General features: G+C 39.4%; 1 protein-coding gene across 1 annotated transcript in view; it reads left to right on the top strand.

Annotated features, from left to right (window-relative positions):
• The window catches only part of dusp7 (dual specificity phosphatase 7), a 9,952-nt gene extending 3,949 nt beyond the window's left edge, over window positions 1-6,003 (top strand). The window contains exon 3 of the mRNA XM_035661565.1: window positions 1,375-6,003. Within this exon, the coding sequence (XP_035517458.1) occupies window positions 1,375-1,691 (317 nt within the window). The 3' untranslated portion in view covers window positions 1,692-6,003. The remainder of the gene's footprint in view (window positions 1-1,374) is intronic.
• Window positions 6,004-11,891: the final 5,888 nt, after the last annotated feature.

Below are 11,891 nucleotides of genomic sequence, written 5' to 3'. Positions count from 1 at the left end.
AGAGAGAGTAGAAAGGAAAGAAGCACTTAACTCTTGCTCTAATGGCCTGTAGTGGTGGAAGTGCAAGGGCTCGAAACTGATAGAAGACGGATGGCTGTAGCCTGTTAATAATGTAAGATGTTTTTTTATTCAGATTTTTCTACGGACTGAGAGCTAGAAAGCAGAATGAAACATGACTTTCTGTTGTCATTGAGAGAGATCATTCTGGATTTAGAATATAATATGAAATATTTGGAAAGAAAGATCCAATTCTCTGTTCTTGTATTATGTCTTTGAGCCTGGTGTGTTGTACTGTGAATCACTCGGAAGTGGGACTGGGTGACTGTCAGTGGGATTGTAATCACAATACTATGTGATGTGATATTATTGGTTCTATACATTTATAAATAATGATTCTGATTTAGTTGTAATTAAATAGTAACAAAATACATTATTCTTTGAGTTACGAATTTGTGTTTTACACTTGAAGAATTTAGTCTCAGTCCCTGAAAACTTGGTTTGAAGCCATAATCATGATATATGACTAAATAAGCAACGATCAAATTTAACGTTAAACATTTTTAGGTTGGTTTTTTTTTCACAAACACTCACACACTCAAGTCTTATCAAAGAGTGATCTGGCATCACATTCTTCCAACTGGGCCCTGCCAACTTCAAAACACTGAGAGAAAAAATGCAGAAATAGGTCGTGTGAAGTCAAAACTGTCCAGAATTTGGCAGGAAATTGTGTTCAGTTCAGATCTCATTGCTCATATTAACTCAGTAATATAGAGAATAGGATTTCTGAGCCTTTGAACATATGTTTTACTTTTTTTAAAATTTCTTGTGATTTAGCATATCTATAAATATTGTTCATTGTTCATTAGGATCCCTGTTAGTTATTACTGTAGTACTACTCTTCCTGGGGTCCATATTCAAATATACATCAAAATGAACAAATATTTGTCAACCCAATAGGATTACATCACTTGTTTGCTTGTTTCCATCATAAGCCTGTCTTCAAAAATAACTTTTAGTTGTTTCTTTAAACCTTTTTTTCTAGTTTATTGAAATTTAAAGTATTGGGACTCTGTTCCAATGAGGCCCTATACATAACTGGTGTATTGTGTTGTTGATTTCAACAATATTGTGCATTTCTACCTGAAATGGTTGGTTTTATGTCTCACTCACATATTGATGAAAATGCAGATTAGAAGAATTCATATTGTAAGTAAAATTGTAGATGAGTAGATCTAGAGACTGTTTTCGTTCTGGCTCATTGATAATTTGAATGTGTATGACTAAAAAATCTCATTTCATCATTTCCCCTCTTCCCTTCTTTCCCTTCGTTCATCTTTCCCCCACTCCCGTCCTCCCATGTTCCTCTCTCCTCAGACGAGGCGCGCTCCAAAAAGTGCGGCATCCTGGTGCACTGTCTGGCCGGGATCAGCCGCTCGGTGACGGTCACGGTGGCCTACCTGATGCAGAAGCTCAACCTGTCGCTCAACGACGCGTACGACTTCGTCAAGCGGAAAAAGTCCAACATTTCCCCCAACTTCAACTTCATGGGCCAGCTCCTGGACTTTGAGCGAACGCTGGGCCTCAACAGCCCCTGCGACAACCGCTCGACCTCCCCAACACACGACCAGCTCTTCTTCACCACCCCGACCAATCACAATGTGTTTCAACTGGACACGCTGGAGTCCACATGAAATTTAGACGGGGGGATTGTCCCTTTTTTAAGGGGGGTCAAGGTGGTGTTGTTACCATGGTAACAAGCGGCTGAACTGGAGGGAAGCAGCCAGTTTTAATGAATGTTTTAAGGCTCCCGGTGGCTCGTTGTCTGAGAGCCTGACCACGGAGCAGCGTTGGAGGGTTAGGGGAGCTCACAGATGCCACGTTAAAAGGGGGAAAAGGTAGTTTTTTTTTAACCCAGAAGTGGGAACTGACAAACGGGTTTTACGGTGGCGTCTTCCTCGGAGTTGATTGAAATCGAGGGAGGAAAAAAGCCCTGATCAACTTGTCTTTTAACAGAGAACCAAGGAGACTTTACTGACTGAGAAACTGAGTGAAGGCGGCAGCAGGACAGACAGCTTCATACAAAGATAGGAACATGGAAAAATCTACAGCGCTAGATTTATGAGACAACAACATCCTCTCTGTCTTTCTGTCTCGGCTCTCGAGCTGAGCTGACTGGTGCCAAGTGGAGAATCTGGGATTTACTTGTAGAAAATCTCGCTCTACTGAATGTAGAGTTTTATAAACCAAGGAATTAACACACACACACACACACACACACACACACATAAACAAAGTATGTATGTTTGTACTGTATGTACTGTATGTATGTTAACGTACATAGCAGAACATGTATGGGCAGTCCTTAACAAATTCAGTATGTCTATATGCATTTTTGTATATTTTTGTGTACATTTACGCACAAATCTATACCTTATATAAATATATACGCATAGAAATCTTATCTATCCAATCCAATAATGGCTTAAGAGAATGTAAAACTAAAGAAGGGGAATGGGTGTGGTGACGCCATCAAAGAGGAACGTTGTTGTGATATTCCGAGTTGTCTTCTTTTTTTTCTTTTCTATTTTTTTGTTTTGTTTCATTTTTCTTTCAGGTTTGTAATGACCTAATGCAGTTTGCACAGTGGTGTAGCCATTGACTTGTTGGCACTTGGAGCCAATGCTTGGAAGCAGGCAGATAAAGAGACATTCAGAGAAGAGGAGCGGTGAGGAGAGGCCAGTCCCAGGCTGCGACGAGTCCCAACAGCTGCACAGTGGAGTGGGGAGGGAGCAGGAACTGGGCCCCCAAGCAAAGGACGAGGTTCAGAGGGTTAAAGGGTTAGGACTAGGGCATGGGGTTAGGAATTATCAGTTGAATCGTGGTTGGGTAGATTTGATGTTTGTCAAACTGCTGTTGCACTTCCCAGTTCCTACTTCCTTCACTATATGACTGTTCATTCAGTTTCCACCAGCTGTTTTGATTATTTTAGTCGATGTTATTTCATTTCAGTCAAAAACTCTGAACTTCCTCAGTTGTTTCATCACAGCATCTAACGGCTCTGACTTTTGTACTTGGAGGCAGAGACTTGAATGAGAGATCAGCGTTGGTGTTAGGGGATGCTAAGGCACTGTTAACATTTCTGAGCAACGTTTTAGGCAGCTTATCTTAGCAACCATGGGCAAGGAAGTGCCTCAACAATCTTGTATTACCTTCTTTTTGCCTAAGAGGAAATTATTCAATTTGTTGTCCTATCTTTGGTCCCTTTTAAGACCCAGGTACAAATTTGCCAAACAAAAAAAAAGGATTCTCAGATAAGGGACTGTGATTGTAACCTGGTCTTGGTGTTTTGGACTGGGACTGGCCTCAGCTACAAACTGCACTTAGCTACTTAAATAGCTTCACAACCCCTTAACTGCATTGGGGAAAACCGAAGGAAAGGGATCACCCATTTCGTCAAAGTAAAGTTTGTCTGAGTTGATTCACCCTTAAGCCTTGGGTATATTATTATATGAAAGATATATTAAACACAAATTGATATAAATATATATATTATAGAGCTAATAGTAAAGATTATTTTGTATACCTGAGCATGCTATGGTGCTGTATGCTCTCTAACAGTAGACATAACCACGGGTTGGATGTTGATTTACCGGGAAGGAAGACGAACGATGGGGACCGTTTTTTTAACTGCTGTTGCTGCTGAACACAAGCAGTAAACAGCGTGTGGTTAAGGAGTTTTCTGAGACCCTGTTCACATGTGAAGCACCTTAACAAGAAAGCATTCTGCTGCAGTCATTGGCCGTTTAAAGTAGGGTTCCTCTGATGAGTGGAACAACACTGCAGCACTTATGGCAATGTCTGTAGCTACATTAGGCCTCATGCAAGAACACTCTTGTATTCTCATCCTCAATCTCTTTGGCTTTTATCTGCTCGTACGAGTGTTCAAACTCAGTCTGTAATTGCACAAACATGTCGTAAATCATTCTTTTCCACCCAATGAATGCCACCTCTTCATAAGTACGTGAACATTCAGGAGTTGTGATCATTAGCATAATCAGTGCTCCACAATTGCTATAAAAGCCTACCTGTTCTGCTCAATTCAAGGGTACCTTTCATTCACAAAAATGTGACTAAAAAGAGTAAAAAGCTGAATGAAAATTTTAATATAGCTGTTCAGTGATGGACATAAAGAAGGAATGGTTTGATATGTAATCAAACCACTGATTTTTAAAGGTGAGGTGGTCAATATAGGGAAAAACCATGTTGGTTTGTGTTGCGGTTTTATTCAAGGTTATAAATGTTAGCAGACATTGGGAACGTATTTAACTCCAAATTGATAAAGCCCTATAGTCAAACAAGTATTTTTAAACTGGAGAAAGTAGTCCAGCACTATACCATTTTAATATCAGGAGTACCTGTACACTGGAATCACAGCTCCTTTTTTAGTTTTATTAGTGATGTTTCAGCCAACTGCAGATCTTCCTCAGGCCTGTGGTTGGTCTGAGGCTACTTCAACTGAAAGACACTTAAGAACAAATCTTTGTATGAGCGTTTCTTGCATGATGCCCAATATTCACAGCAAACTACAGATCAATGGTGTCAAAGTGGTGATGTGGACGGGGTCTAGACAGAAACAAAGAACTGGGTTTCAGAGGGGGCAGCAGTTGAATCTGAACAGGGTTGGTTTTAGCTGGCCTTATATTATCTTTCTAACTTGTTTCTAATGCTGACTGTTCAATACTCTTTGTATCTCACTTGTGTAAAAAAAGAAAGAAAAAATTAAATGTTTGTTTTATCTGTTATTTGAATCAGAACATGGTAATAAAAGACAGCGAGCTGTCTATTTACCGTAACGGGTCACACGAGGTCCTCTTTGTTACTCTGCAATATATCAAAACACCTTTTTGCAGTATTTTGTAGATCCAAGACCTCAACATTTTTAAAATCTTCTTCTTTTGTACTATATCTATTCTATATAATTATACAAGATCCAGCTCGATATGGCTTGTGGACTGAAGTAACATTTCACCTGGGGTGTCCAAAATGTAGGGCCGGTGTGCCCGTTACCAACGTGAAAGAGGCCCTCACTAACACACACACACACACACTGCTTCACATAGTCAGAGCTGTGGTTCAGCATGCCAGTTATGTTTCACAATAGACGATTACACCACCCGGCTTTAATAATTACAAGGTCTTTTTCCGTCTTGTTTTGATATAATGTGCTCTATGCTATTCCTGTGGCCTTTCAATATGAATATATATCTAAGTATATATATGTTATGAATTTATATGCAAAAGTTCCTCTCATATTATAGCATCAGAGATAAAGATAATACCACCATGCTTGAATGGACTTCCCTTGTCTGTAGTCATATCCCACTTACAATAAGAAAAACGTTGAGGACTTGATCTCTTGCACCCTAGGATTGAAATATATTTCAGTACGGAGGTTTTCTATTTAAAAGAATATGGTTGATTTCAAGCTGCTTTCTTGTGGTTTTTTTTGTGTCTTTGTAACAATGAAAGAGAAATCAAGTCTTTTTCTCTGTTTGTAAATTTGCCAGATCACGGGAACGGCCGTTTCTGTGTCCTTAAACTTGTAGCTACATCTCGGTGAGAATGTGCTCGGGAGGGAAAGACGTGAATGAGCGAGAGCAGAGGAGAGGTGGCGACGTTAAATACAAAGTGAAAGAAAAAGTGAATGATTTTAAAAATGTTACCTCAGTGAGGAATTTTTCAGGGATTTTTTTGACAATGCATCTTGCATCGTGTTACAGCTTCAAACACACGTTGAATAGCTGTTTTGTATTGTGCTGTAAACCGTTTTTAAAAAAGATGCAATCTGTCTGTGTATAAAAACAAGGGGCATGTTAACCGGGGCAGTTTCACCTTTCTGTCTATTGAAGGAAATACGATTGACCCTGTGTATTGTACAGTATATGGAAACAACACAAGACATGTTTATACCGCAAATAAATATTGAAATATTTTTTTCTTTAACACGTGTTTTCTTTTTTTATTTCTTGCCACAAAACTACAGCAAAATCACTTTTAAGTAGTAATTACAATGAGTACAGAAGAATTATATTGACCAACATATTGACAGTATTTGTTGTACTGTAAGGCAATGGTTCCCAGCCTGAGGGCCGTGACCACACGATCGATCTGATGGGTCACGAGGTGATTAACATTAGCATTTGTAATCACTATAAAAACGTTTAGTAACTGGTTTACAACACACTGTAATGTAGTTGTAAACTGCTATAAGGACATTAGGTGTCTGTTAATGTACACTTTTTGTCAACAAATATAACATCCCTTATATTATTACTGTATTGTACTCTATTGTCATTAGCTTTTTGTAGGAGGAGTTATAGTTGTTGACAAAAACATTAACAAACACTTACAATTAGACTGTAGTGTGTTATAAGCCTTTCCGTCAAAGACTGAACACTGTAACAACTGTTTTTTTTTTTGGTTTTGCTATGCCTAAGACTTCCCTTCATCTTGTTCCACAGTCACACACACACACACACACACACACACACACATACACAGGGTTTGTCTTGTTGCGTCTTTGCTGTGGTTTTAAGGTTTGTGACAGTTACATATCCGATTGCTTAAACTGAAACTCTGCCACTTCCCTTTGTATGCCATTGTGCGTTTTTTGTGTGCAGTGAATAAGGAACTTGTTTGTTTACCATAAACTAGATAAACACAACCCAGTGCAGCCACTTTGATCGCAATCGAAACCTGTTTATTGTTGCTGTTACCACATATTTGCATTTCAGCACATTATTACAGAAACAGTTCTACTTTTCGGAAAATATGCATATGCACTTTCTTGCCGAGAGTTAGATTGATACCACTCATTTATCTGTATGATACACACAATGAGCTGGAGCCAGCAGCCGGTTAGCTTAGCTTAGCATAAAGACTGTAAACGGGGGGAGCCGCTCGCCTGGCTCAGTCATCACAAATTACCACATTATCGTCTGTTTAATATATATAAAAACCAAGTGTAAAAAGGACAAGATGTGGTTTTATAGGGCATTACATGCCTCTGCTGGTTGCCTGGCAACCGCTCTAGAAAAAATAAAAATAAACAAACAAGATAAAATGTGTTAACTGAGAGCTTTAGAGGTTCTGCTAGGTATTTTGATACCTTTAGACGTAGCCAGGCTAGCTGTTTCCCCCTGTTTACAGTCATTATGCTAAGCTAAGCTCACCGTCTGCTGGCTCTCTTCATACCGTATTCATCATCCATATATGTGAATGGTACCTTTCAGCAAGAAAACAAATAAGCATAAGCACATAATAATTTTTGTGGTAATATATAACAGCATAAGGTTGTTTTATTCTGTATACTGGCAGTAACAACTTTCGCCTAACTGTGTGTCCATTAACTGTGCTCCCACATAACCTAAAATGCCTTTTCTATCTCAATTAGCGGGTAATAATGGCACATGTGCATATGAAAGCTGACAGTGAGGGAGAGAGAAAGAGAGAAGGAGGGTTGGTGGAAATAAAAAGAGCATCTTAAAGACAGCGCTGTGAGCTGAGCTGAGCCGGCTATAAATATCTCCCCCTCTTCTCTCCTCATCTCCTCAGTGTTGCCCTCGCTTCTCTTCCATTCCTCTACAACGACTCCTCTTCATTTTTTTTACGACTTCCTCCACCGTTGCACCATCAAGTGAGCCTCGTGGTAATTCCGACAGGATATTACAGTGACGGCGGAGGTGAAATAAGGGAAATGAAGGCCCCACCCTGTTTGAAGAGATGGGGGACAGGATGATAGACATTACCAACTGATTACTCTCTGGTCTCCTGACAACATGATGACAGGTTTTCCCACATGCCCATCAACACCATGACAGTTCATGTAACAGGAAATGTTCCTGCTCTAACTTGAAGTAATTAAAGCTCAGAGTTTATCATGAAGTGGGATGACTGAAGCACTTCTGTGGGCTTAAAAACATGTTTCACACTGCTCGCTGGTATCCAGAAAGGTGCATGTTGCTGTTCACAAGCTGACAGATAATTTTAGCTCCAACAAGTTCTGTTACCTCATAAAGTATTGTGTCTTGGGGTGGGTTTTGGGCAAGGGCCAGGTTCAATTCTGGTTATTTCCAAATGTATCTCTTTCTCTATCTGTCCGTGCCAGTCATTTACGTACATGCATGTTATGAAATGCAAGTAAATTCAATTTCCAGTAGGAAGAGCTACAGTAAGTAAAAATAGACCAGCCAATGTGTTGCATTGGCTTGACAAATATAGAAAAATAGGAAAAATATAGCATTGAGGCCTGGGCAGGTTTCAGATTTGGCTCCCAGAGGAAGCTGGGCAAAGTCTGACAAATTGCCTCAAGTTGTCACTTGAGTCAGCATCAGTTGAGTCTGAAGACTACGAGTTTAAAAAGGGAAAAATCTGTTGTAAATTGAGTTTTTAAAAAAGTTGCATTGTGGGTAATATAGGCACCAGGTTTTCACAAGAAAGAAGATTGCATTGAATTATAATAAGACAATATTTGATTCTACTCTATTGATTTTGGTCCTCTGTGAGTCTTACAATGTTATACGATGGCAAAGCTAAATAAAAATCAAAAATGCAGTTTCAGGTATCAAATTTGGCAGAAGTAGTCAGGTTCAGCCGTAGATACATCTTTAAGATGAAGGAATACTTTTGGTCTCTGTTGCAGAACCAACACTTTTCTCCAATACTGCCACATTGTTCCCTATTGTTTAAAACATTAAGAGAAATGAGAGAAATTTAGAGAGATTATTTACACTTCCGCTCATGATAATGCATGTACAACTGCAGTGACAGTGAGTTCAAGTTACCTCAGAGAGGGAAGTTGGGTGCTATAATTAAATAAATAAAACATGTTGGCAGCGGAAAAAAGCAATCCTCTCTGTATCAGTCTATGACCTGTACACAATAGCTGTAAAACAAGATAACACAACTAACACTGCTGATAGTCAAAATCAGTCATCAATCAAGTGATGTCAACACTTTGTCCAGTGAGTGTTGGCACCTGCAGTTTCTCTACTAGAATATTCTACTGGAGAAGAAATTGTGTGACATTTTTGCAGTCTTGAAAACACTAAATAGGTGTACGTTAGTGCCATAATTTTTGTGATCTTCTCAATGTAAGATGCTGTCATTATGCTCCCCTGAATGCAGCACAGACTTATTTCAGTAATGGCCCATCCGCCATCTTCTTTTAATGAGATTCTCCTCATGCTCTCTGTCTGACTGACAGAACTGAAACTGGTGCAGATAAATTACATCTGACACAGCCATGACATGACAAACAGAAGCGCTCAGGTCTCTCTACATTTCCGAAAGCGCCACTGTTGCCGGCTCCTTTAATGGGCTCAAATAATTACAGTAAATAGCTGCTACGACTGCTGCTGCTGCAGTACTTAGGCGAGCACTGTCCTCCCACTGTGAGTGGTACTGTACTGTGATGCACTGTACTGCTCTCTCTGCTCTGTTATATAAAGAACCAGTGCAGCACTCTCTTCAGCAACGCACCACTTCAAGAGCATAATGAGAGGGGATCTGGGAGGGAGAGGAAGTGGAGGGAGGGAGGATGTGAGGCGCGAGGGAGGGAGAGGAAAGAGAAATGTTCATGTTTGATCATGTTGAGACCTGCATACCTGTAAAATGGAAACTTTAAAACAGTTAGGAAATCAGACAATGCTGGCAAGCAGAGACATGCAGCTGTTTCAGCTACAGGACTTATTACTTATACATTACAATACATTAGTACATACAATGTATAAAATGTCCCAATTCACACACTGTCCTTGCATATGGGGTCTCCTACATGTATAACAAGAGTCAGTCTAATTGTGGGTTCACAAATTGTGAATGTTTTAGTACAGGAGCAATGGGTCTCTGTCAATTGATTCTCCCAGGACACAAATGTATTTATTCAATTCTAAAGTAGAAAATAAGAGATAGAAAGAAAACAATGAGGGACAGAGAAAAGTGAGACGAAACATAGAGGGGCATTTATAAAAGCGGAATTAAACATGAACCCAAATAATGTCAATGTGGTTACTTGCAGTGTAGCTGCAGATTACAACTCACTGGCTTCATGCGAAAAAAGTGAACAGCCCCTTTTAGAGCCATGTGTTTACAAATGTAACTAGTTTAGTGTGGACGTACTCTAACTTTAAACTCGGGCCCAGAAACAGGACATGATGTCACGTCTCTGATGAGGCCATAAATAAATATTGATTGAATATTGAATATTACAAACTGTAAACGGTGTATGAAAGTGACACTAGAGTTTGTGTAATAATTGTAAAAAACTGTGAAGAAACACGTTAGAATAATTATTGGTGTTTCTATTGGCTGACCGAACACATCCACTATGTCAAAGTTGAACAAAGGTGAACTCTGACACACACTCAATCTTACAGGCTTTAATAGAAGTGTAATGTGACCTTTCCTTCAGACCAACAGGCCAGCCTTTATCAGTGGTGAGAACTTTAAGAGGAACTTGTTTAAGACAGTAAACAATACGAACTATAAGAGCATTGGCTCATAGGCCAACTTTATAGAGCCATTCTCAAGAGTACAGTTTGTACATCTTCAGTCAAACATAACGGCCACAAATTACAGTCATTTGCACGTCTTTAACCATAAAGCGGGGGAAAGCAGTAAAATCAGCTGTGTGTGAAGCTGAGTGCACTTGCAGGTCAGAGGCACATTGTTACGAAAGATACACCTCATCAGTTCACCTGGGTTTCCGGCTGGCTCGTTAAACACGCGCCTGAACGAACTTTGAACACAACAAATCACTGACATTACCTTAAACACAGTGACTGCTGCCACGTAAACAGAGCTCACAATAAAAAGTAGCTAACATAAGACTTTTGCTTATAGATTTGAACCCATCGTTAAACAAAACCGCATTTGTGTGTGGCATTTTGGGAATAAATCTATGTCTAAGTCACATGGAGCAGCTTCACATGTGCTTCAAACACTTGCTACAGCAGAGTGTTTTAGGCTATGAGCTAAGACTCTATATGTGAGTGTGTGTGTGTGTGTGTGTGGACGTGTCCTGAATATGTGTGCATGGGCAGCCACATGTGCCTATGTGAATGTTTGACTTTGATCCTGTCCTTGGTGAGCAAACATATTCAGCCTGTTCTTATCTCTTTGCCCCCCTTTGTGACGTTACCTGTGACGTTAATTCTCATAACGTTGAACGTGTTTCTGATCTCTTTCGTGGTCAAATATATACTTTTTGGCAACGCCACCTGTTATTTAACTGTATGTTAAAACATAATGCATGTAAGTGGAGATTTTCAGATGTGACTTTCTGGATTATAAGTATTTCAAATATTTTTTTATGCATTGTTGACATATTACCTTCTACTAATTAAGATGTTTCTTCTTAAATTGTTAATTTCTATCTATTTGAATGCATTTTCATTGTGCAGGTGTTACTTTTATCATTGATACAGTCATATAGGGAACAACTTAAGACTTTTTTCTTTTTCTTTTTGTTGGCAGTGAAAGAACTATAAACCGTATCTTGCTTGTTTTAGTTTTCCACTCTGACAACTGGCTCATCAAGTCTCTTTACCTCACTGAAACCTCTCTCCAAATTTCAGCCGGTGAAATATGTGATTCAGTGTAAAGTCTGGCACCCAGAGTGATAAGGATGAAGTCATAATGACTTATTTTACAAGTTGTTTCACTTCACCCTCTCTGTCTCTCTTTTTCTTCTTTTCCGCTACATTTTCACTCCTCATTTTCCTCTCCTGCTCATTTTTTATCTTAATCCATTTTCTTTTTCTTTGTCCCTTTCTCTCTGTTTCTCTCACTTTGTCTTGATATCAATTTCTCTTCCCCCCCCCCCCCCCCCC

Source organism: Morone saxatilis, unplaced genomic scaffold (genome assembly GCF_004916995.1).
Source record: "Morone saxatilis isolate NCDOM2014 unplaced genomic scaffold, NCSU_SB_2.0 Contig18, whole genome shotgun sequence".
Taxonomy (NCBI): Eukaryota; Metazoa; Chordata; class Actinopteri; family Moronidae; genus Morone; species Morone saxatilis.
This window is presented reverse-complemented; position numbering and strand designations above follow the sequence as displayed.